The sequence below is a fragment of the Thalassophryne amazonica genome, chromosome 13 (assembly GCF_902500255.1).
Source record: "Thalassophryne amazonica chromosome 13, fThaAma1.1, whole genome shotgun sequence".
Taxonomy (NCBI): Eukaryota; Metazoa; Chordata; class Actinopteri; order Batrachoidiformes; family Batrachoididae; genus Thalassophryne; species Thalassophryne amazonica.
In genome coordinates this window covers 88885637-88912532 of record NC_047115.1, presented here as the reverse complement: position 1 = coordinate 88912532, position 26896 = coordinate 88885637, and the positions used below count along the sequence as shown (strand labels likewise).

Below are 26896 nucleotides of genomic sequence, written 5' to 3'. Positions count from 1 at the left end.
ACACACACACACACACACACACACACACACGCACATATCGTCTACAAATCAAAAATACCTAACTGCTACAAACCAGTCAGACAGAAGAAACTGCTGTTGTGTGTCCATGTTGATTTGTGTTTTACAGATTCAAGAACATTTTGTTTGTCTGATGAACACTTTTGTTCAAGTGAAGACAGTCAATCTCTGCCTGTTGCACTCCACATCTCTTTACATTCGCTCTGACTGAAACATTCTCCCTGTAAGCAGCCGGGGGGGGGGGGAATACAAATAAAAATGCAGCAAAACTCCCATGATTACGCTAAACTCAGTGGAGTGCTCTGCAGTGAGGAGACTGCTGTAAGTGAACAGATACTGGGGAACTTCACGTGAAATTCATTCTGCATTCCCAGGATGTTACATGTATAAAAAATCCACTTCAGTTTTCTATTAGTTGCATTTTCGGCGAGAGGGACAGACAGCATTAAATTCAACCCTGACACTGAGGAAACATGAGCTACAACATTTGGGCCATGTTTTTCTCCATATAAGAAGGCCAAGGAGACACCTGGTTGCAAGAAATAGATGGTTAATTCTGAGAGCTGGGAATGAACTGGTTGTTTGTGTAGGTGGTTGCCAGCCAAGACAAACGGCAGTTCTGTAGTTTTACTGACCTTGACTTCATACACAATGGAGTGATCTTTGGAGAGTCGATAGATATCATAATGGCATCAGTGAGACATGGGATCATCTTTGTTTGCGATTGTCAAGGATTAAGACTTGCAATGGATTATACTGTACATACAGTAGATATGTTTCAAATTTCTACAGACTATGAAAATACTCAAGTCAAATTTTTGACAACTCCAGAGTCTCCACTCCTGTAGACCTTACTTGTGTGAAGCAACTTGAGGCAACTTTGTTGTGATTTGGCTCTATATACATGGAAATAAATTGAAATTGAGTGTTCTGATCTGGCTGTTATACAAAGAAGGGAAGGTTTCAGACAAAAGAATGACTGTTGTTAATGCAGTTAGTGAGGTTTTATTTTACACAAACTTTGTTTTGTCTAAAATGACAAAGTGCCACTGTTTTTTATAGCATAAATGTCACAGGGCTATTTGTTAACCCTCTTTAGCCAACGCCGTCGTATACGACGGCTAAGACCAAGCTTTACTTAACTTTTGGTATTTCATGTTGGTCACAAGCAAATAAGACAACAATGAAACCACTGGAATCAATCCATAAACAGGCACTTAAAATTACTGATAGAAAATCACGACTATATCATCATTGCAAAATACTTGGCAAACATAAAATGATGACTTCTGAAAACATGGTTGTATTTTCAAACTTACGTCTGTTGTTCAAAATTATTAATAATATGGCTCCTCCACCGCTGAAAATGTTTTCTATGATGAAATGATGACCAGAACAACAAGGTCCACATGCCAGGGTCAGTGTGGCATCCCCAAAAGAAAGACTGCACTCGGCCAATCAGCTTTTTCCTTTAAAACTATAACTGAATGGAATAAATTACCAACAGAGTTAAAACTATGTAAAGACTACACAACGTTTAGCATCGATTTAAAAAAACATTTAATGATGACTCAGACATGTCGCCATTAATGAACTGATGGGGAGGGGATGGGGGGTGCGGGGTGTGTAGTTTATATATTTATGTAGACTCAGGTGATATAGTGTTTTTTAATGGTTGATTAATATAGAATGTGTTTTAAATGTTTTTGCTATTGTGTATGTACATAGACTGTATTAATGTGTATATAGACTGCATTGTTTTATGACGTGTTTTGTATGTCACAGGGACTGCAGATGGAAATTACCTCAGAGCTATAGTCTGGTACAACGCATCTTTTTAATGTTTTATTGATTAATGCTTTTGTACATGGTCCCTGCCAAATGAACCAAATAAAATAAATAAAATACTAAATTGTAAATAACTTTTGAATGATATGAGATGAAAACTTACTTTTTTTTTTTGCTTAAAGGTTAACTCCGCAGACTTTCGAGCCAGCCATCGGCCATCTTTGTACTCCTCATAGAAACTGTGTAATGACGTGCGCAATGTGAGTGTCCAATCAGAATTGGTTCACCGTCACATGGTTTTACAAAACCCAATTGTAGGGCAGATTTACCTCTCGTGAAAAGCCAAAGATTGTTTTCAGGAGTGATATGTTACTAGTTGACCCATTTGAATAGCCCCCTGGGTGCTCCGATGAGTACAATACTATTAGTACATACTCAGTGAGCCCTGCGCCATTACGCACAGCAATCAGTGAAAGCGGACGGAGAGCCTCTGATGACAATCTCACGTAAAAGATGCTTTAGGAGCAGCACAGAACAGTCCAAAACAGAGTAGAAGTAGAAGTTAGTGTTGTAACCTTTGTAGCAGACCATAGTAGAGAAGCTTGAATCTTCGACTGGACTGGGTTACTTGACGCGAGCAGTCAAGACCAGTCGAAGATTCAAGCTTCTCTACTATGGATACCACCTGGACAATTGAGAGCCTACACAGAAACTTTGTAGCTGACAGAAATTGCTTTGAGATGAAGCCAAAAAAAAAAAAATAATAAAATAATAATAATAATGCACAGACCATTTTGTATATATTGTTCAAAATGTGCATTTGTGTTTATTGTTTGAACCTTTTTGTTGTACAGTCTTTCACACAAGACCTCAAATTACCTTTATAAAGTGTCAAAACAGTTGTTTATTATAGTTTACTCTGTGTTTTGAATAAATGTGTGTGGAAAATTATTTTTTGCTTTATTTTTTCCTTGCTTATTTTTGATTGTAAACCTTTATTACACGTACAAAACACAACAAAAACATATATATTCTGAAAGCACAGGTTGTCCTGAAAAAAGAGACACATAAAACTTCATTGTGGGATGCAGTGAGAGCTGTTAACAGCAATAAGACATTTATGCCAGGCAAGTGAACTGTCCAAAAAAATGCCCTCGGACCCCAGAGGGTTCATAAAAAAACAAGCTGTGAAATCATTTAAATATACTTGATGATCTTGGTTAATCTAGGTAAAAATATTAAGTATATTAGTCCTTTACAAATATTTTGAACGAAATTTACCATTCATTTAACCATTTCATAAAATATAATGCCAATTCATTTCAATAGATATAAACTCAACTAATAAATGTTAATACAAAATTAACTGTTAAATTTTTTTTAGGCATTTCATTTGATATATCCAACTCAAAGAATTAATGGAATGTGTTTCACAGATTTTATGAAGTCAGTATAGTTGTTTGTTACTGTGACATATACAAAGCCACTGAATTACTTTTTAGAGTGCTGTTCTACTACGATCACCCACAATGCAAGCAAGTGCAAAAATGGGAGGAAACTACTCAATCCGGCTTGTTTCCTGACAAACTGGCTTATAAAGTACAGACCTGGCAACTGCCGGAAAATGAATAAAATGAGCTGCACCCTCAACGTGATCGAGCTGTTCAACTTTGAACAAAAACCGCAACAAACGCTGCTCAGGCTTCAAATCTTTACACCAATGAAGCACAATCAAACAAGTTTCAAGCTGGAGTCGCTATAAATAAATAAGTTTGAACATGAATGAAACTGTTAAGACCACAAACACCCCGAGGTTAGCACATACGATCAACGATTTCAAGAATCAGGATGAAATTTTTGAACAATTCAAAAACTGGATTCAGACTGGCATCCTGTTCAGGGTGTACTCCACCTCACACTATGACTGCTGGGATAGGCTCCAGTTCCCTGCAACCCTTCATTGGAGTAAGTGTTTGAAGATGACTGAGTGAGTAAATGTCCAAGATTTCTTATAATGTTAATCAAGAAATCATCTCGTGAAACAACAGGTAAGTTATGGTTTTAATTTACAGATGAACAAAGATTTCTAAAGAATCTTCTTTTTTTTTTTTTTTTTTTTTACTATTTTAATTACAAGTGTAAGAAACATTTTTGTTTTGTTTTTACAGTAGTCAGAAATTAATCTTGAGGCAAAAAACAAAAACATTTGTAAGGATTTTCTTCAGAAAACTGCTGTGTACAAATGAGCAGTTCAGCGACATTTCTGCACTGCAGTCTTCCATGCTTTGGCCTGATGACTCGTTTCTATTGGATAGCGCGAAGCCACATCACAGCGCACAGCGGCAAAAGTTATATGGGGTTGATCTTTGACCGTGGTGGCCTGACAAGCAGCAATGCGCGCTGCCAGCAGAGCGGCACATCAACTTGGCTTTTGACGCTGTGTGATATTAAGAAACCATCTTACTGGTCTTCATTTCGTATGTCCACTCTGAAGTCGTTTGCTGTTAATTCCTCCAATTCGATGACAGAAAATGTCAAATGTTAAGTCACAAATCCAATATGCGATCTGGACCAATTGCCAAGGTAATGGTCTGAGATGGGAAAATATCAAACCAGAAATCAGAGCGCACATACTATCATAGCTATATAATAATAATAATAATAATAATAATAATAATAATACATGTTATTGACTTTAACATGATTTTTTCACTTTACTTTTGCTCACCTAAACATGTTGTGGTCTAATACAAAGGTGATATGTTATTTAACACGTCTAAATGTAAATACCAGGAAATAAAAGATGAAATTCTGAACTCCTCTCATGTTCATCTTTTGATCTTAAACATCTTCAGTGAACAACAAAAACAAAGGTATTGGACTTGCTGTTCCAACATCAAACAAGCACTGCACAAACCGTAATGGCCCCATAATCACACTGGATCTACGTATCTTGGCTCAAGTACATCACCCACAACAGCTCAACCCCTAAAATGAAAGGTAAACAGCTCAGTGCGCTGTACAGCAGGCAGCATGTCTCTCACGCTAACACAACCCAGACCAGCAGTGGTTTATCTAGAGCACAGTTGCAAGGTTTTCTTTGACAAGGTCACAAAGGTTAAAAACAACACACAATAATATTCCACAGCTTATCGAGTTCGCACTGAACCCAAAGCTCTTTCAAAAATTTAAGACACTTTTCCTGAATTCAAAAGGACTTTGTGTGCAGAACAAACCATAAGCCCAAAATGAGCGACCTCGCATTTCCCAGTCCCAGAATTCGTCATTCCAGAACATTTGACACCAGCAGTCAGGTGTTAAAGCCCCTCCGCTAGCATTAACACCTTTCACTTCTCACCTTAGTGTCGCCTAGGCTCTCAGACTCAGACACCTGGTAGGTTAGGTCCGTTTCCTCAAAGCCTGTGGCGCTCATGCGCTGGTCCATGGAGGGGTCAGTGCGTGGCGGTGAGTCTGGCGAGTTAAGGCACGTTTGGATAAGAGCTTTTCCTGTTTCGCTGGTGATCATGGGTTGGAGTTTGCGAGTGGCAAATGTGTAGACGTGACCTGTTTCACTGGCCACAAGCAGCAGAACCTGGGTTCCTGTTAGTGTAGAAAGTTCATAAGCCTGGGAAAGAAACAAAAGAAAAACAACTTTGTAAGTACAATTTACTCAAAGCTGTGGAACTGTATAGAGTTCCCTCTCTGGCCTGGTCTATTTGTGCAGATTTATCACATCTGATTGTCTCAGATGTCCGTACAAAAGAGAGCAAGGACAACATTGACGGTAACCTGGACTGCTGAGCCCAACACGTGCAAGATCTCAGTAAGGTATAATCTACAGCAGCAAGCTTCATCGTGACCCATGAAGAGCACCGTCGCAGACCGAACAGTCCCCCTAAAAATTCAGATTTTTGAGAGGCACCTTCCGGTCGATGACGCCCCCAAACCTGTCTGAGTTACAAGATGACATGTACCCGGGTTCAGCTTTATAAAAAGTCTGTTTGTACACACTGAGAATGAGAACACAGACACAAAATTTTCAAAACTTCCTGCAAAATGATTTAACAAGCCATCGAGATAGAAAACACTTATTTGAAAATTAAGACATTTACGTTACGTGTGCAGGCTTTGTTGGCATCTCCGGCCGACTAGAATTAAGATCAGCTGACAATTATATGAAGGAGACATTAAAAGCTTTGGTACATAATTCTTCACACTTCATAAAAAAAAAAAAAAAAAAAAAAAAAAAAAAAAAAAAACACACACACACACACAACTGGACATAAGTTGAACTTGGCAACAGTTTTAAAATAAACAGATTTTTAAAAGTAATTTATTTAAGTGAAATAAGCTTTTAAAAAACTTCAAATATTAAAGCTGTATGATCTTTCAAATTTCACAAAACAGGAAATTTTGTTTCTACTGAAATCCAAGCATTATTACTGATATGTGTTTGTAACGTGGCAAAATTACAGCTTATTTTATATGTTATAAATAGTATTCAAAATGTTAATAACACATTAATATTGGATAGATATGGTAGCTAGGGCTGCAGCTAACGATTATTTTAGTAATCGAGTATTCTTGTGATTAATCTAGTAATGCGTTTTGAAACATCAATGGTTCAGGGCTCTCCCTAAGGGTCAATTTGGTTGATTTGCGCATAAAGTGCACATGAAGCAGGAATCGTGCAAAATCATAGCTGCCTTGTACACCTGTTGCTACAACTAGTTGCACACACCAGCGGCTGTAAGACAGAGTGTGCGCTGTGTGAGCCCATCGAACCCTCTCACGGCAGGTGTTGGCCAAATTCCAGGTGACATGAACGCATATCTAACACCGCTCGCATGGCACTTAGAAAATGTGTGGCCATTCGCACTATTAACATGACAACAGTCTGCAGACAATCACTGTCGAACTGGATGTGAAATTTGTTTAATTGCCCCACGACTGTGAAGTTGCCAAGTACACTTGACGTGCCAGAGTGTCAGCTCCACCCACAACGCGTGTGTGTGTGTGTGTGTGTGTGGTCCCCCAGGAGAGGCATCTCTCATCTGATCAGAGATTGACATTTTGGTCTGTGTGCTGACAGAACAGGGAGCGTGGCTGGCTGCCCACAGCTGTTGAAGACATCTCCAGTTCCACCACAGCTGCAGCACACGTCCCATGTTTTGACGGACACACGTGTGTGTAGGGATGGGTATTATTGATTCCGCTTATCCATCTGATTCCTTATCGATACCTCTTGTGAATTTTCTGTGTACTAAAAGTAGACTTTACAGGTATTTTATGTCAACAACATTTTAAATTGGTCACTGGATCCTTGATCTCTGGACATAAATAAACGATACGATACGATACACTTTATTATCCCCTTAGGGAAACTTGCTAAGTGCCTTTACAAAACGAAAACAAGCAAATACAAATAGAAACACAGCCACATCTATAACAAATGAACATGACAGGAAATCAAGAGAAACACCATAAGTGTTGCACAATTCCAGTTTTAGACATTATTGTTTAGCAATTTAATAGACATGGGGACGAATGAGTTTTTGAGTCTATTCAGTCTGCCCCGAGGGACTCTATACCTTCTCCCAGAGGGAAGGAGAGTGTACTCTGTATGGAGGACATGAGCTGAATCTGTCAGTATCCTCCGAGCTACTTTCAGAACAGACTCTTCGTAGAGTGAACTGAGGGACTGATATTGTTTCGTTCCAATTATCTTCATTGCATTGTCAATTTGTCTGTTAAGTTTTGTTTTAAGTTGCACAGAGAGGTTGCCGTACCAGGCAGCCATGCCATATCTGACTAGGCTCTCTAGAACTGCCTGGTAAAACAACATTATTTTTTGATTGACTCCATACAAACGAAGTCTGCGGAGGAAGTAGAGTCTCTGATGGAGTCGAGAACACAGACTATCCACATGTACAGTCCAGCTGAGAGTGTTGTCTATGTGCAGCCCCAAGTACTTGTATGAGCTGACCTTGTCAATAGGAGTACCATGTATGACCACAGGAGTATGGTCCCCAACAGTCCTTGGGTCCAGAACCATTTCCTTGGTTTTGTTAGCATTTAAAACCAAGTGGTTGTCATCACACCACTGCACAAAGTGTTTCACTTCAGAGAAATACTTTGTTGGACTTGAATCTTTGTGCAGTAGGCTCAAAATGGCTGTGTCATCAGAAAATTTAAAAACAAAGTTATTACAGCAGTTATTTGTACAGTTATTGGTATAGAGAGTGAAGAGGACAGGAGAACTAACACAGCCTTGTGGTACACCTGCATGTGCTTGATGGTTTGAGTACCGAAAGAACTCGGTTAACTCTGACTTGTTGTAGTCTATTAGTTAAAAAAGAATGGTACCATCTAATTAAAAATGGGTTGACATTCATTTCTTTTAGCTTAGACAGCAACAGGTATGGTTGTAATGTTTTAAAGGCTGAACTGAAATCAACCAGTAAAATCTGTGCATATGCAGTAGGATCTTCCAAGTGCTTAAGTGAAAGGTAGGTTAAGCTGTTGATGGCATCATCAGTGCCTCTACCCTGCCTATAAGCAAACTGGAATGGGTCGAGTACAGGATTGACGTCCGTCTTGAGAAAAGATAGCATAATCTTTTCAAAGCACTTGCTTACAACAGATGTTAAAGCTATTGGCTTATAGTTGTTTTCAGATGAACATGATTTTTTGGCAATTGGAACAATAATGGATCTTTTCCAGAGAGTTGGTACAGTATGAAGGTCTACAGACTGCTGGAATACAGGACACCAAGCAGGGGCCAGTTCTTCTGCACATGCTTTTATGAGCATTGCAGAGATACCGTCTGGACCGGTGGATTTTTTTGTGGACACCTTCTTAAAGATTGATCAGACTCTCCATGGGTCAATTACAATCCTGGTATTTTGGTCAGCAGGAAGGTTTTCCAAAGCATTCTTAAAAATAAATAAAATCTGTAGTTGGCTCTGTATGCGAATTGGTGCTGATCAAGGCTGGGAGGCAGTAAGGATTTTGTGTGCCTCAGCACCAGCCTCTCAAAGCACTACATCACAGTTGAAGTGAGAGCCACAGGTCTGTAATCATTCAGACTGCTGACCGACTGTCTCTTGGGGATGGGCACAATAGTGGCAGATTTTAGGCAGCTTGGGACTGTGCAGGCAGCCAGCGACAGGTTAAAAATGGTAGTAAAAATCCCTGCCAGCTGGTCTGCACAGTCCCTCAGTACCCTCCCCTGGACACCATCGGGACCAGCAGCCTTCGACGGGTTCACACCCCGGAGCACCCTCCTGACCTCTTCTGTACTCACAGTGAGGGCCAGATTGTCAGCGGGTGGCAGCATTATTTATTTCTATATGTATTTATTTATTTTCATTGTTAGTTGGTTTTATCTTTTCTGTTGTGTTTTGTTTCATCAGGTTCTTTTAGTCTATTTCTCTAAAATTGTATTGTAGCATTATTAGTCATTATGAGTTATTATTACTATTATTGTTGTTGCTATTATTAATAATTAATAAAAATAAATTTAAAAAATATAATTTGACTCCTTTACGACAACAAACGTTGAGCATGATTATTAGTCTGTATAATTATTATACAGAAAAAAAATGCACACAAATGTGCTGACTGAGACACGACCAGCTTAATGCTAATTTTAACATGGAAAACGCCATAGACATACTAACGCGTTAGCATCGGTCCCGTTTTTAAGTTATAAAATACATCAATCAACTGTTTCAGAAGAACATAACAGGCCGGTTTAACATAAAGAAGGTAAATATTTCTCACAGACATATGCTCTTTGGGGTTTAGCGGGGAACAATTAAGATAAAGCGAAATAAAACAATGAATCAATGATTCGCAGATCGAAGCAGAACCACTGCTTCGACTGGTTCAAGGTTCAAAGCAAAGCTGCACTGCAGAAAAGTTGATTACAGACCCGTTGCAGAGTCTGTAATCAATGTAGAGAAATTATCATTTTCCTGACAAACATCCCCAAAAACAACGGCCACTCTGAAGGACCAATAAGGCAATCGTTAAGCAAAAAGGTTATTGATGTCTGTGGATAGAATCATTTCTTAACGATACCTGAAAGGAACTGGTTCTCGATACCCATCCCAACGCGCGTGTGTGTGTGTGTGTGTGTGTGTGTGTGTGTGTGTGTGTGTGTGTGTGTGTGTGTGTGTGTGTGTGTGTGTGTGTGTGTGTGTGTGTGCTTGTGTGGAAATACATAAAAACATATCACTTTTGCGATGGGCTGGAGAAACAGACCATCAGTTCAATGCGGACACACAGCAGGCGATCTGAATGTCACGTCTGACAGGACACGCGTGTCAGGCTGTGAGCGGCGAGTTGCAGTACTAGGACAAACCAACAGTATGACAGATACGCCACTTTCAGTCACATATCAGCAGAAATACACTGTACCAAATGCCATTTGGTCAGTTATCACAGCGCTTTTTTCTTCTTTTTTTTTTTTTTTTTTTTAGAAAATACATTTCTGTTTGATGTGTTGATTTCACATTCCTATTACAAGACAGTGATTAGTGGTAAAGTTTCTGTCTGGTAATCAGAGTGTGCAGGTTCGAATCCCATGGCATTTCATTCTTTTTATTTAACCGCAGGCTTCTGTAATGCGTCCCATTTCATGTACTATTTATATCTGCCCAGTGATATTTACTAACTGCACAGCTGGTTTTATTTTATTTTCATCCACATCAGCGGCTCGAAAGACACTGTCGCAAGCACAAACTGTCGCCCCGGGATCGTGCACAACTGCCCGACAGCATAATGTTTTGTAGTTCGCTCATACGAGCTGTTTCACCGTGAGTGGCCCTGAATTGTACATATTCATACTGTGTGAAGGGGCCCTAACCAATGGCACAATGTTGCTGCGCCAAAGTCTTCACATTTTGCTGAAATAGCGATGGGATGTGGCTTTCTGTTTTGCTTTTTTTCCTCCAACTTGTAAAATTGAACCAAGTTATTTATTTATTTATTTTTTAATAAATAAATGCTGGTGGGCTGGGTCCCTGCATGAGACGGCATATGCGCATGCTCTAGTCTTCTGGGGTTTTTTTTCTGGGACACTGCAGCGCCACACACAGGCCTGGCATATGTACTACAACGTTAAACGGGGCTTCGAGGCAGAGTTTGCCTTGAACATTTTTTGTAATCAAATTATTAGAGTTACTGAAGTAATTGTTTCAGCCCTAACGGTAGCATTTGCTGCCGTGTTCAAAAAAACTACATATAGTATCTTTAAAGCTATAGAGCCAACCACATTTCACAAAACTGACATAATTTAGTTTCTACTGAAAACAAAGCATTGTAATGTGCGTTTACTTTATGGCTCAGTCACGCAGCACTTAACGAAGGGCAAAAAGGCCCAAATGAAACAAGAAATCTGGACTTTCATTGACATCATTTAACCTTCACGCAGCTTCATTCCTGCACCTGGCACCTCATCAGGATGTTAAAACTGTTGAAAATTTTAAACAAATGCCACCGAAAACCTCAATTCATCCCTATTGCGTTTTGCTGTCGTTCTTGATGGTTTTTTATCGTTTGCTTAGTTTTTGTTTTTGTAACGTTTAGTTTGACTTCGTTTGACCAGCTGAATGTTTTTTATACAGTACAGAAGCCTGGTTGTGAGCTTTTGTGGAGGAGTTGCAGCTCCTCCGTGGCGGTGCCGGTGTGTGCGGTATGGGGCTTCTGCTGCTGCGTGTGATGTGGCAGCAACACATCCAAACACTGAATGCATTCATCCAGAGTGAATCAGCTGGAGAGAAGGTGAAGCGTATTCCTGTGTGTGTCTGAGCCACGAACACAGTGCCTGTACGTGATCAGAACTCGTAATCAAACCCACGCACATGCGACTGACACACAGCTGCAGAGCTGAGGCAGACTGCGTGTTTATGTTCTCTCTCTTTCTCACACTCTCTCTTTTTTTAGCATGTGTGGTGTGTTTTTTTTTTTTTTTTGTAAAACTGAGGCGTCTTATGAACGTTGAGCAAGCGTTTTTGTTTTTTTTTTTTTTATTGGAGCAAGATGAAGCGCACAGTGTACCATCAGCGACAGTGAGGATTATGATGAAGGAGATGATCCCTCTTTTGTTCTGGACGAGGAACCAGAGCAGTGATTGATCTCTGCTCCCCTCCACAGCATGTCTTTTTCCTGGTTCTCTCCCTCAGCCTCAACCAGTCCCAGCAGAAGACTGCCCCTCCCTGAGCCTGGTTCTGCTGGAGGTTTCTTCCTGTTAAAAGGGAGTTTTTCCTTCCCACTGTCGCCAAGTGCTTGCTCACAGGGGGTCGTTTTGACCGTTGGGGTTTTTACGTAATTATTGTATGGCCTTGCCTTACAATATAAAGCGCCTTGGGGCAACTGTTTGTTGTGATTTGGTGCTATATAAATAAAATTGATTGATTGATTGATTGATCTGAGCTCCATCCCAGTGCAGAGTCCTAGAATGCAGAGGTGCAGACACACACTGCTACAGCAGTGGCTCCAGGCACGTTTCGTTTAAAGCGTGGAGATCAGCATTAGCTTCTGTTTCGTTTTGTTCCTCTTTCGTCCCTTTTGCGCTCTTGATTCACAGGCTATTCGGTGATGGGAAAAGTCAAAAGCTAATTCGTCTACCTTTTCTCAATAATTTGTGATTTTTTTTTTCCACTTTTTTCCCCTTCAATCAGGAATCACTGTATGCCGTGTGATCACTGGGGCTTTAGAAAGGTCTTGTAAAATTACAGCTACGTTTAATGAAGAGAACATATTTATCTGGGGGAATTCCATAAGGAATATTTTATTTTCCTTTTAACGCCATCTTTGAGAGGATAGCATGTGCAGATCCATGAGGTTTCAAAATTACAGGAAGTTACCTTTGACCTCGCATGATGCACGTGCACAGGGATGTGCACCCAAACACCCATAAGATGTCTTGTCAATCACTTCAGAGGTGTCACCTGGTTACAAAAACAGCATTTTTAGATTTAGAAGTGTTTATTTCTCGATAACTTTTCCAAAATGAGAGAAATAAGATGTTTCGAAGCATTTTCCACCATCTTGGATTATTTTGTTTGAATGTGCAGCCAGCAGACGTTACCATGTCTTTGTACTCTGATTGGTTGTCGCCGTGTGCTTCCCAGCATCCCTCTTGTGCCAGTTGTGCAAAGCCCCCACGTGATCTATGATTTCACTATCAGACTGTATGGGTCACTAACATAAGTAGTTCAAGGCCATCTCTTTGTTTGAAATTCTTCCAGTCAGGAGAAGTATTTATTCATATTTCCTAGACAAAACAAATTTTGATCATATTGGCAATGTTACATTATGAATCCCCTATTTAAAGTCTAATAAATAAAATTATTGTGGTGCCAAAGAAAATTACTCTATAACACAATGCTAAAACACCCTTGGCTGTTGTGTTCTTTATAATGTGCAGTTTAATTATTAAAATCCTGCTGTCTTACATACAATGTGTACATGTTCAATAAAGCCCCTCTATCAATCAAATCAATCATAAACAATATTTACATTTTAAGAACGGAAGTTATGCAAATCAAGGAATATTTGTAGATCACCCTCTGTGCATTTGCAGGTATTAATGAGACAAATTTAACGCCATAGAAAGTTAGCGGAAGTCAGTATGCACACTAACATCTGCAAAATGTCTTGTAAATGACTCCAGATGTGTCATCAGTAGGGATGGGTATTGATATGTTTTTATCGTTATCAATGCCATTATTGATTCTGCTTATCGACCCGATTCCATATCAATTCCCTTATCAATACCTCTTGTGAATTTTCTGAGTATCAAAAGTAAGCTTTACAGGTTTTCTTATTGACTCACTGAGACCTTGTACAAGGTCTGTGTCTCAAGAATGTTCCCTTTCAATTTGAAAATTTGAAGACCCTGGCAGTAATAGGACTGGACTTATGCTGAGCACAGATGGACAGATGGATGGATGGATGAAAAGCCTTTGCAATAATACCGATTGCCATATTTGATGGCCTCGGGTAAAAATATGAAAGCCTGCACAGCTTTAAGGTAACAATTTGCTTGGGACATCTCTGGGTGGAACTGAGATAAACGTAAATAAATTAAATCATTTGTCTATCTAATAAGACCAAAACCTGCCAGAAATATGAAGGAGGCCGTAGTGCTTGGTGTTTAAAAAAAAAAAAAAAAAAAAAAAAAAAAAAGAGGTGAAACACTGACAATCATACAAAAGCACAGTTAAACATCTGAGAAAAAGATCAGACAGCTTGCCAAACACACCTACTCCATCCACCTTGCTACTCCCTTAAGCTGCAATAGAAACACATCTATTAATATCACAATGTGACATTTTTTAAAATCATACTTTAGAGCGGTATTATAATTGGTGGCATGATATGGCACACTAAGTCCATATTTAGAAAAAAAAAAAGGCCCTTGTGCAAAAGTGAATTCCCCATTATAAATACATGCTCAAATATTCTCCATGCACGCATGCAGGTCTGTCAGTGCTAGGGATGACACTGAGCCAATCCAATATCTGTATAGGGTTCCAATATCAACGTAATTCACGGACCATGAATTTCCAATACAACTTGCGGAGATGTCTGATCCAGAACCATGTCTGTGTGTTTCTGCCGAAACATCTTGCTGGCTGAGGACATGTCCACTGGTTGGAAATATTTTATACTAAAAACACAGCAAAGCAAGACAGCAATGTGCAATGTTTGCAAAGCAGTTGTACCAAGGGGCAGAAGTGACCTACAATCAGCGAACTTAATCAGCACAAGGTTTTTTAACCAGAAGACCAGAAACACAAAATGAGCCGGGAGGAAGGCTATGACCATTTACAAGACTGACGCAGACTGACTCCAAATATGAATAAATTAAGTACTTTTGGAAATGTGGAAATGTGCTTCATCCTAAAAAGTGGTTCAAAGGCACCCTAATGTACTCGGAGCGGGTCTGCCATCTGGTGTTCGACAGATGAAACTTCAGCCACTGACCCAACAATGGCCCCGTTTTACATGTGGTAGCCAAGTGGTTAGTGTGCTTTGTTTCAGTGCGGAAGGTTCCAGTTCAAATCCCACCCCTGCCACATTTCTCCATGTAATTTGGAGTTGCGCCAGGAAGGGCATCCGGTGTAAAACTTGTGCCAATTCAACATGATCCACCTCAGATTTGCTGTGGCACCCCGAGTGCAAACAAGGGAGTAGCCAAAGGGACTTAATTGCTTACATAATCATGTATATTTATTTCTTCTTTTACATTTGCGTGTGTTACAGCTTCTAAAGAGCTAAGCTCTTGGAGAAAGAGCACGGTCGTTTCTTTATAAAGTGATGATTGTTTTTCCACAGGGGTGCCCCAAAAATTGTGTACAAGTACTATTCTGATGGAGTGCATTCCCAAAATGCCAAAAGAAACCATCAAAAAATAAATAAAAGTACCTAATTCTTTCACTAAAACATCAAATATAAGCTTGTATCTTTGATGTACATTTTGGCAAAATTTAGCTTTAGGTCTTTTTAAGAGAATCCTCCTCTATACCACTTCATCATGAAACTGTAACTGGGGATACAAAATATCCTCATAAAATCAACAATAATAATAATAATAATAATAATAATAATAATAATAAAGCAAACAAAGCTCTGGTATTGGAATAATTACACTGGTCAAAAAAAAAAATTATTGCATGGATTTATGGTCATTTTGGGGTGCTGAATCCAAATCTGAGCTCAGATTTCCTCTATCACATCCCTCCCCCCCCCCTGCCAATCTGCATGTTCCTTGTTGATGATTACCCAAAAGTGGCTCATTCACTCATGAGTTTAACACCACTAATAATGCACAAAAGAAGCTTCAAAAGCATAACCAGGTTTGTAAGACTGCAGCTTTTGCTTCAATGCTTGATACGAGAAACATGTTTTCATATCTCAAAAACAAGATGTGATTGGCAAAAACTAATACCAGATTTGGATTCAGTGCCCCTAAATTACCCAAAATCCATTGGAAAAACTCCATGCAAGAGTGGCAGATCCTCACTGAAACATGCCAGTAAATGCTCAGGAACTCAAAAATTATGGTGCTGTCTACCCAAACACTTTGTAAATGTTTATTTAGTCTTACAGACAAAAGTAGCTACAAAAAATAGAAAATAGTTATGGAAAATTCATGAAGCGAAATATCAGGATCAGTGAAGTAATTTTTTCCAAGGCAGCAATAGAGATTTTGACGTCAGTTTCCATCACAAATTGACTTTATTCATCCAAAAGGAATTAACTGAACATCCACCAGTGATGCAGCAGATAAGCAAAGGAACACTTCAGTTAATGATGCAAGCAAGAAATTTTGCACAATAGCTCAGCAGAACCTTCTCTTTCAAAAAGTTTGGGTACCCACAAAAAATTTCAAGATGGCTGCCATTTTTCAAGACAGCCACCGGCTATACTAATTTATGATGATTTCTGCACACAATGGATGAAACAAATGCACCATTTCTTAGCTAAAGTGTGTTTTTGGGCTTGTATAATAGTTAAAATCATCAACAGTATAAGAGATATTTTTGAAAAGCATATCGTTCAAATTGCCGGGGCAAAATCGTCTTTTTAGCAATTATGATTTCGAGCTATAAATCTGAAAATTTCTGATGTATCTGCATATCTCACATTATAAGGTTTTATCAGAATAAAAAATATAAATTATATGGACACATCATATATACATGTATATGTATACCTTAAATCATGCATATACGAGGTCTGTTAGAAAAGTATCGTACCTTTTCATTTTTTTCAAAAACTATATGGATTTGATTCATATGTTTTTACGTCAGCCAAGCTTGAACCTTCGTGCGCATGCGTGAGTTTTTCCACGCTTGTCGGCTGCGTCATTCGCCTGTGGGCAGGATTTGAGTGAGCACTGCTCCACCCCTCTCGTCGCTGTTTCATTGCGAGGAAATGGCGGAATGATTTGGGCTTTTTTCCATCAGAATTTTTTCAGAAACTGTTAGAGACAGGCAGCTGGAAACCATTCGAAAAATTTATCTGGCTTTCGGTGAAAATTTTACGGGCTTCACAGAGAATAAGGAGTGTTACTACAGCTTTAAGGATGGCCCACAATGGCGCACGGCGCGCCACGCTCCGAGCCGCCATCGAGAGGCAGAAACCACCACATTTGTAAACGGATGGCTGTGTGGAGCCGGGACCGTCGTATGCAATTTCTCTGGTTATCACAAGAGCTGGACATCAGCCATTTTCCGGCAGATTTCACTTTTAACAAGAGATTTTGTCATGGAAAGCCGCGCGGAGGCTTCGCGCGTCACGACCGATTCGCTGATGAAGCGAGACAAAGGAACACCTCCGTTTCGGAGTGCCAGAGGACAAGCCCAGCTCTCCATAATTTCTCTTATACTCACTCGACTGGTAAGCACTGAAAGCCGAGATAGGCATGTCCCAACTTGTCCAGCTTCTCTAACAGTTTCTGAAAAAATTCTGATGGAAAAAAGCCCAAATCATTCCGCCATTTCCTCGCAATGAAAAAATGACGAGAGGGGTGGACCAGTGCTCACTCAAAGCCTGCCCACCGGCGAATGACGCAACCGACAGGCGTGGAAAAACTCACGCATGTGCACAAAGGTTCAAGCTTGGCTGATGTAAAAACATATGAATCAAATCCATATAGTTTTTGAAAAAAATAAAAATGTACGATACTTTTCTAACAGACCTAGTATGTGTGTGTGTGTGCGTGTTTGTGTATGCAAATTCCTCTTTCATATGTGTTTCTAGATATATATAGAAATAAAAATGTACCTACAAATATAGACTCAGACTCAGTATTGGAAGTGAATTGGAGGCAAATGCATTGCCATTCAGATGTATATTTGTTGATCTGTACTGTAGTGATAGACAAGCTCTGACAAAACCAGTGGAGAAACATCTGGATCATCATTAGACTGTCCTTTCTTGAGACTGCTGAGGCAGGACCTCTCCCTATTGTACAAACTGGTGAGGCACCTACGATGGTATTTTAGCTCTTGTGCAATCGCATCACCTGCACTTAGTATTGCTAGAAGCTTACCATCATTGAGTGTGGTGGTGCACTCATGCAGTCTCCTATTGAGATGCACTGTCATCACCTGTCGAAGATCCCTCACAGGTTCCTTGCTGTCACAGAAAATGCATGCTTCCTTATCAGGACTCATACGGGGCAACTTTGCTTCCTTTTCCAGGTGGTCACTACCGGTAGTAGGTTTTTGCCTTGTAGGTTTTCGCTTACGATCTAGTTTGTAATTGCTGAACATGAGTCTACATTTTCTGTGGTATTTTGCCATGTTTTCTCTCAATGTTGCCTCTATGCCACTGCCTTCATCCAGCCTTGCTGGGTCAAAGGTGATTGGCATTTCACCGATTTCCTGGAACAATGACACATTTCTTGCAATCATCACATATCCATCCTGCTCTGGATCATGATGCACAGAGGCTAAGGGTGAAATAAGAGCTTCCTTTTTATTGTCTTGACAAAGAAAGGATTTGCTCCAGTCAGTTTCCTTTCTGCTTGGGAAAGAACTTGCCATTTTGAGCACTTGACGAAGGCCGAGGGGCTATCCTTTTACCACCTTTGTCAAGTATGCACATTGATGTATGGGATACAACTAGGTTCAGTTACCCTACACCTAGCCCAATCATTCATCCAATGTCATTTAAGTCCCGTGTGATCTGTACACCATCTGGGTAAGTACATGGGTAACCCATGTATAGCCCCCTCACCCTTGGCTCGGCACACCCTGTCAATTCAGGTGCGGCTGTCTAACTAAATCTACTAACTACTTTCTACTAGCTAATTGATTTGGGGCTGCTAGACAGCATTTGGGACACTATTCTATGTTAAACTACACTACAACTAGCGCTAGCATACCATTTTGGTGTTAGTAATACTAAGTATGGCATTAGTAAAGCAAGATTAGCTGACACTGAACCCCATGCTGAGTTGAACAGCAGTGAAGTCACCAGTGTGCCCTGGTTGTGCATTGACTTTCACTCTTTTAAATATATTATAATACAAAATCAGCAACTTCACACCAAACTGAATTGTGTGTGACATATTTAATGAAATGAACACTTCTGCATGACATAAAAACATGGCCAAGAGCCTTGTAAATCATTCATGTGTTCTGATCGGAAATATGGCTGCCATATTTGTGTATACTTGTAAATCTATATACACTATATTAATGAGTATACAAATATACAGCATATATTTGCTTGGGGGTGTAGATTAAGCAAATAAAACCAATACAAATGCTTAGAAACATGACAAAAGTTGCGAGACTTGCGATATGGAAAGTCGACTGGCGGCCATCTTGAAAAATAGCGGCCATGTTGAAATTTTGACTGGGTACCCAGTGAAAGTACACTATGGGGAATATCTGTGCCAATTTTTTTGCTTGCATCATTAATTGAAGTGTTCTAGTGAAAAATTGAACTTATCCGCTGCACTACAGACAGGTAAGCAATATTATTTTACAAATATATTTGGAACATTCCAGGTCCCAGTGAGTGATGTTGCTGCACTGCATGGCACATATTTTGTGTTTTAATTTATTATACATAGTTTTCAAATCTTCATATATTACACTACTTTTGTGACCTTGGGAAAAAAAACCATTTATATTAACAAAACAGCTCATCCACATTAATAAAAATGTATATTCACTAAAGATTTGAAGAACTTCTGAAAATACATTTCATACTTTCAGCTTTAAATCTGAATGATATCTTTTATATAGTGTTTATATAGTGTTCTTGACAAATATGTTTAGTGCTTTGATTCCCAGTGAATGTGATTATTTTTTTTCTCACATGGGTGAGAAAGAAAATAATCACATTCACTGGGAATCAAAGCACTAAAAAATGAAGTCTAATAATAAGTGAATAAAATGGCAATAAAAAAAATACACCACAACAATCCTAAATTAAAAAGCTGATAACATAGAAAAACATACTTCAGTGTCACCTATACCCGGGCGCTAGGGCTGAAACGATTACTCGAATAATTCGATTACAAAAAATGATCAAGGCAAATTCTGTGCCTCAAAGCTTCATTTAAACGTTGTAGTACATATGCCAGGCCTGTTCGTGGCGCTGTGATGTCCCCAGAAAAACAACAGAAGAAGACTAGAGCATGCACTCAGGATGTGTAACAGTTAATAATTTAGCCCTTAACGATACCACTTTCCAATGCGACAGAGTAAAAGAAAGCCTTTTAAGAGAAAGAGGGTCAACACTGATCATCTGAAATAGACTTACTGCACATTGAAAGCGAAGCAGTGTGTTTGTCCTTTATTAAAAAACACACGGTCTGCTCGACATGGTGAGTGACTATTGACCCAACGGCCGGGTACCCACAGTCGAGGCCGGCTGCTGTTCAGACTCACACCTCATGTTTTGCTTTTTCTGAGCAACACACAATGCTTCACAAACACGGTAACTTAAAGTAGACCTGCATTGAAATAAATGCAGTCAGATCTTTGGACCAAAAAAATGACTTATATTTACACATAAGATCCTTCTGAATGTAGTAAAGTAAATCTGCAAGCCCAGATCTGTCATTCAACGGAGAAATCTTCATTTAAAAAAAATGACAAATTCACAGCTAAAATTTGGCCCTCCGCAAAACCATCAGCACATCCGGGACGTTGCCGAGGGGCAAGACAGAAGACCCTATCCCAGCATGCATTGCGCACGCCAACTGTAATTTGTGGATTTACGTCAGTGTGCATCTCTTACAAAAGCACCTTTTTATTGTCTTATACGGAAGAATCGACTTTTTTTAAAACTTCATATTGTCTTGCGGTACGTTTGGTGAGTATACATTTCTTTTATTTTTGCTTGAAAATTATTTTTGGGGACTTTTTTCATACGCCCATTTGATTGAGTGGTGTTACATTGAAAATCTACTGTTTTTAGCCCCCGTTGTTACCGTTGCGGGGTACGGATACAGGACCCGCAGAGAATCCAAGTCATTAAAAAGATATAAACCTCTCTCAGTGGCCACGGAGCTCTGCGGCTGCAATTACCGAGACCGTGCGGCGCTGCGGATTTTTCCGCAAGAAGTCTGTCCTTGCAGGCGGCCAGAGCGCTCTGCATCAAAACAGTGAGCATAGTCTCTGGACTTGTTGCCAAGCTGGCCGCACCTCCATTCAGTAGACAGGGAGGTGGTGCCAGAGTTGGCCGCAGCTCTGCACAGCAGACACGGGGGCGGTGTGAGTGGCCCGCTGCAGTGTTTACCAAGCCCGCAGACTTGGTAAGCGCATCGGAGGCAGTGAGAGCAAGGTGTAAGGGTCGGGGAAGAATGTCGCCCGCTGTTGATGTCGCCGCTGATCTGAGCATGCAGAGCTGTATCTTGCGTTCATTGCAGCTTACTTTTGGATGTTGAAACCAGGATGTGTATAACAGTAACATTACTAACAGATAAAATCAATTTCAACGCGGGATCGGACTGAAGGCGCTAGCACTCTGTCTTCTCCCTCACGTCACGGCAATGTCCCAGATGTACAAACAGTTTTCGTGGAGGGCCAAATTTTGTCATTTTTAAATTAAGATTTCTCTGCTGAATTACAAATTTGGGCTTGCAGATTTACTTCACTGCATTCATAAGGGTCTTATAAATACATATCAGCTACTTCTTTCTGAGATCTGACCACATTTATTTCAATGCAAGTCTACTTTAAAAAAAAAAAAACAGGAACTGCGAGGCTTGCATGTTCAACCTCCTGCTGAAATGCATCTGCTGAATCACAGAGAGACAGGGATAAAAAAAAAAATGCATAGGGATCCAGTCCACCAACCTTAAAAAAATAAAATAAAATTCTAAATGGTTACATTTTACAAGTTGGAGAAAAAAAAAAAACAGAACAGAAAGCCACATCCCATCGCCATTTCAGCAAAATGTCACGACTTTGGCACAGGGACACTGTGCCATTGCTTAGGGAGAGCCCTGGACTATTGATGTTGTTTAAAAACGCAAAAGTACTTTTTATCCGATTACTCAATTAATTGCCAGAATAATCAATAGAATACTCGATTACAAAAATAATCGATAGCTGCAGCCCTACCGGGCGCAACTTAACATACAGGGATTTCCTCTTCAGGAGGCACTTTCTAAACAGGTGCAAATTGCAAGTACCTTTAACGGAAAATTAATGAAGGTATGGAAAAAATTGAGAAACTACCCTTTGACACCAGAGAACTAATACACCCTTACTTAGTTCTGACTGCATCCTGATGGGACCACTTCCTCACTGCATATTTTTTAACATGTCCAAAGTTTGACCACATCCTACAAGTCCATGGAGAATGTCATGACCTTAACAGTGTCTACTGTGTTTCAAATAAGTTCCATGTGCGTCCTCTCAGTTTTTTGCAGATGTCAAAACTTGACCGAGTGTGACTGAGGATATTAGCGGACCTTAAGTTCTAATGAATGATTGGATCAAAGAGTGTCATCTCATTGCAACTTTGACTATGTGTTAAAGTCCATGCCTTCAGTACCTTAGTTTGAAGCTCATTTTACAAGCTTCAGGTTCCCTTTCTAAAGCTGGGCTTACACTGTGCGAGTTTTGGCCCTTTTTCAGACGATTTTTCATTGTGCGAGAATTTTTTGGATCGTGCCAAGTTTCAGCTTAATTGTGCATCCTGCATCGTGTAGTATACATGGAGTAACGAGCTGCGTTTAACATCTCACGACCACCTCCCGATCGGCAATCGTATGGTCAAATGAAAATCAAACCTGTTTGATATTCTGGTCGGCCGTCATGAGGGTATCCCGCTGCTGAAGCAGCACTACAAGTGTCTCTCGCACTGCGCATGTGCAAACACCGGAGAGAGCATAAACAGTGATCATCTCTTTGGGAGAGCAGCTTTTCTTTCTTTTTTTCCACCTTATTTTTCATTTCATTTTCATTTCATTTTTTACTGTCTTTTTTTTTTTTTTTCAACTTTGATGTCTCCCATCGAGTTTTTACGGAGCCCGCCTGGGGACATGGTGGTTAATTTTTTTTGGGCCCAGATTATTGCATTCTCTCGCAATACTATGCGTGTGTGTGTGTGTGCATATGCGTTCAGTCTCCCTCCACCTGATTCCACTCACTGTGTGCTCTGATAGGCATGAGCTTTAATATGATATTAGGTTATTGCGAGGGAACGCAGAAACTATTGCGAGGGAACGCAGAATCTGAGCCAAAATAAATAAATAAATTAACCACAATGTCCCCAGGCAGACTCCGTAAGTTTTTGTAAAAATAAGAAGTGTAAATAAAGTTTGAAAAAAAAAATAAATAAAGCTTCTGGAAACATGAGTCCAACGTGTGGTTTTTGAACGTACAATGTGAGTAGTCAGATCGCATCAGAGCATCGGGCCGTACAGTGTGAGAACATAAATCGTGTGCGCTGAACTTTTCCACCGTGTGGTTTTGTCGTATAGTTTGAGCTGGAGCCAATTACAATGATTTAAAATATCGTACAGTGTCTGCCCAGCTTAACTTACCTTTAAAACAGGCAGACACTATTAATCAAACTGGGACAGAACTGCACACATCCCAACCACGTTACACCAATGTTGACCAGGAGAGAAATATTAGTACTTCCAAAAAATGAACCTCTGGAGAAATGAAGCCAAGAAGGAGAAAGCTAAAAATATCCCTATAGTGAACAATGATGCACAGCACAGAAGAAGCCAAACAGCATGAGATAAGGCTCCCAGAATAGAGAGGGTGATAGAGCTGACAGACCGATTGCAGCACAGGACCGATTTGGGTCGGATGGGGGTGTGAAGCTTATTGGAGGACGTGGGGAATCATTCTCAATGGGTTGTGAAACTCAAGACCACCATCACAGTTCGGCACCTTGTCATTCATTACACAGCAGATTCAAGCTCCCAAGTGTGAATGAACAGTTCAAGGAAATCCAACTCCAAGTGACATTAAGGTGTTGTCACAGTATGATGGACAGAGCAAATGTACTAGTTACATATTTAAATATATTATTAGGTAGCCAAATCGTGTAATCCGTCAATCTCCCATGGATTTGGGGCTCTGGTGGACAGATGACGTCACATTTCCACTGGCAACAGAACTGCATTCAATGACATACTTCCTCACAAACAGCAGATAAAGATGAAAACAAAATAATATTTAAAAAAAAAAAGCACACAGCCGCACTCTTGTTCTTCAGTTAAGTCCGACCGTGGCTACATGAATAGCTGTGCTGCATGGTGCTACAATGGGTCCTCTCTCCAATTGTGTAGAATTCACAGCCCATGCCAGAGCTTTGGCCAATCAGAAGCCCAGTCTGATGCGTCAGACAGCCACAGGATATAAATGCATGAATATCGTAAAAGTAAAACACAGGTCGTGTTGTGCTGCCTTGAGTCTGTTCTGCTCCCCCTCCCTTCCTGTGTCTCCAGGTGCTGCATCACGGAGCTGATTCATTGCACCTACCAGTAATCACTATCACCTGTATTTAATCCCCGGTCATGCCTCCCTACAATTTCCAGAAACTCAGTTCTGCCTGCATGGTGCCTGGCCTCAGTATTTCTCTGTCATTTACACTGTTTGCCGTTTTTGACTCCATGCTCTATTATTTTTTTTCTTGATTGTTTTTTCCTTGCATCTCCAGGATTGCTGCCACCTGTCCTCTCCATTGCAGCTGCCTGGTTCCATTGTCATCCGCCATCTGGTTTGGGGACTCTCTACTAGTCATTCTGATCCAGTCAGCGTCTCCTGGTTCCGGTATCTCCTCCCACAGATTTGTACATTTATCTATTCACTTCTGTTTGTACAATAAAATTGTTTGGCTTTTTCATCCTGACTCCCTGCATTTTGGATCCGAACCTTGTATTCTGGTTTAACCTTAACAGGTACAAGGCACAATGGTAAATAATCGTACAGGCAGCGGGAAAGCTCTCAACCTGATGTCCACTCAAAGCTTTGAGCACATGCACAAAACTTTCTGATGGACATCAGCTGACAAAGAACACAATTAGCAAATAGGAAAAAAAGGACATTTGGCCAGACAAAAGGGACATTCCAAAATTCATATCAGCTCCTCATATATTTCCACGATCAGCCATGGTAACAGGCACTTTGCACAGCAACACTGCACTTTGAGTGAACTCCTAAGAAACCCTTTTTATCTTGTAATTCATCAGTTATGTGCAAGATGCACGCAGAACTGTGAAGGCACAGTTGTCTTCATGGCCGCAGTGAACACAGCACAGCTCACTGACGGAACACAGCCACAGCTCACTGACGGATGTGCCAATGGAACACAGCAAGGGCATCAGAGCACAGGGCAGAAACTAGCCTTGTGTGGAACAGGTACAAAGTGCCCTCTTCCTACATGGTCTTCATGACCAGCTCAGCTCTCCGTGTCTTTGCAGGCAACATGTGAAGCTGTACGAGGTCTCTTAGATAATAAACCGACCCTTTTATTTTTTTTTTAACTATATGGATTTGAATGACATGCGATTACACCAATCATGCTTGAACCCTCGTGCGCATGCGTGAGTTTTTTCACGCGTGTCGGTGACGTCATTTCCCTGTGGGCAGGCCTTGAGTGAGATGTGGTCCCGCCCTCTCGGCTGAAATCCTTTGTTTCACACGCTGCTCGAGACGGCGCGCGTTGCTTTATCAAAATTTTTTCTGGACCTGTGAGGAATATCCGAGTGGACACTATTCGAGAAATTAAGATGGTTTTCTGTGAAAAGTTTAACGGCTGATGAGAGATTATGGGGTGTTTCTGTCGGTGTAAGGACTTCCCACGGAGCGGGACGTCCTGCAGCGCTTCCAGGCGCTGTCGTCGGCCTGTTTCGAGCTTAAAACATCCTAATTTAAGGCTTAATTCACCCAGGACATCGTGAGAGAACAGAGAAGATTCAGAAGAGGCCGGCATGAGGAATTTATGCGGACATTCCACTGTTTAAGGACATTTTTTAAATGAAAGACGTACGCGCAAATTCGCCGAGTCGTTTCCGTGACGACTCGGCAAATCTGTGTGCGCCGCGACAGGAAAAACACCTCCGTGTTGAAAACCATTTGTAGAATTCAGGCGGCTTTTAATGGCTTTCAACAAGTGAGTAACTGAGAAATTGTTTAACAGCTTGGGCATGTTCCAACTTGCCCGTTAAGATTTCCAACGGAGGTGTTTTTCCTGCCGCGACCCCCCGCGGTCGGGTCCAGCCCGACATGCGACTCTGCCCGCACGTTCTTTCATTACAAAATGACCGTTAACAATGGAATGTCCGAATAAACTCCTCATGCCGACTTCTTCTGAAAGTTCTCTGTTCTCTGATGACTTACTGCATCAACAGAGCCTGAAATGTGGAAGTTTTCAACTTGAAACGGCGAGACGCTGCCGCCTCGAAGCGCAGATCGCCGTCAGGCGCCGTGGACCGTCCTTAAAGCGACACTACCAGACCAAAATCTCTCATCAGCCGTTAAAATTTTTACCGAAAACCAGCTGAATTTATTGAATGGTGTCCACTCAGTTGTGCCTTACAGTTTTGAAAACATTTTTATCAAACAAAGCAACAGTCTCTGAGCCATTCCTAAACAATGAAAAAAATCGACGAGCGGGTGGACGACTCCTCACTCAAAGACTGCCCACAGGCGAATGACGTAACCGACAGGCGTGAAAAAACTCTCGCATGCCCACGAGGGTTCAAGCATGTCTGATGTAATCACACGTGATTCAAATCCATATGGTTTTTGAAAAAATAATGTCGGATACTTTTCTAATAGACCTCGTATAACTGCCAATCATGACGAAGCTAATGGTGGCCAGCTCATGCTACAACACCTCAATGCTGCATTGATATAGTTATTATAGTCACCTGAGCATTATATAATGATTTGAGGTGTGGGAGCATTTAAAATGTTTTTCAAAATATCTTGTGCCAATCATTAATTCTGCCTCTTAACTTTAATGGGAAGCATTATGACTTTACTCAATTACTCATCACGTAGGGGCTGAACTGACCACAGAGCTCAAAGTTTTTAGTCAGATCAAGCTTCTTTTACCATTATTAAAAAAAGCCTAT

General features: G+C 40.5%; 1 protein-coding gene across 4 annotated transcripts in view; it reads right to left on the bottom strand.

The window, feature by feature from the left end:
- The window catches only part of srfa (serum response factor a), a 161922-nt gene that overhangs the window by 114736 nt on the left and 20290 nt on the right, over positions 1 to 26896 (bottom strand). For all 4 annotated transcript variants that reach the window (XM_034184333.1, XM_034184332.1, XM_034184331.1 and 1 more), the window contains exon 2: positions 5165 to 5431. In XM_034184333.1, coding sequence (XP_034040224.1) covers positions 5165 to 5431 — 267 coding nt within the window. The remainder of the gene's footprint in view (positions 1 to 5164; positions 5432 to 26896) is intronic.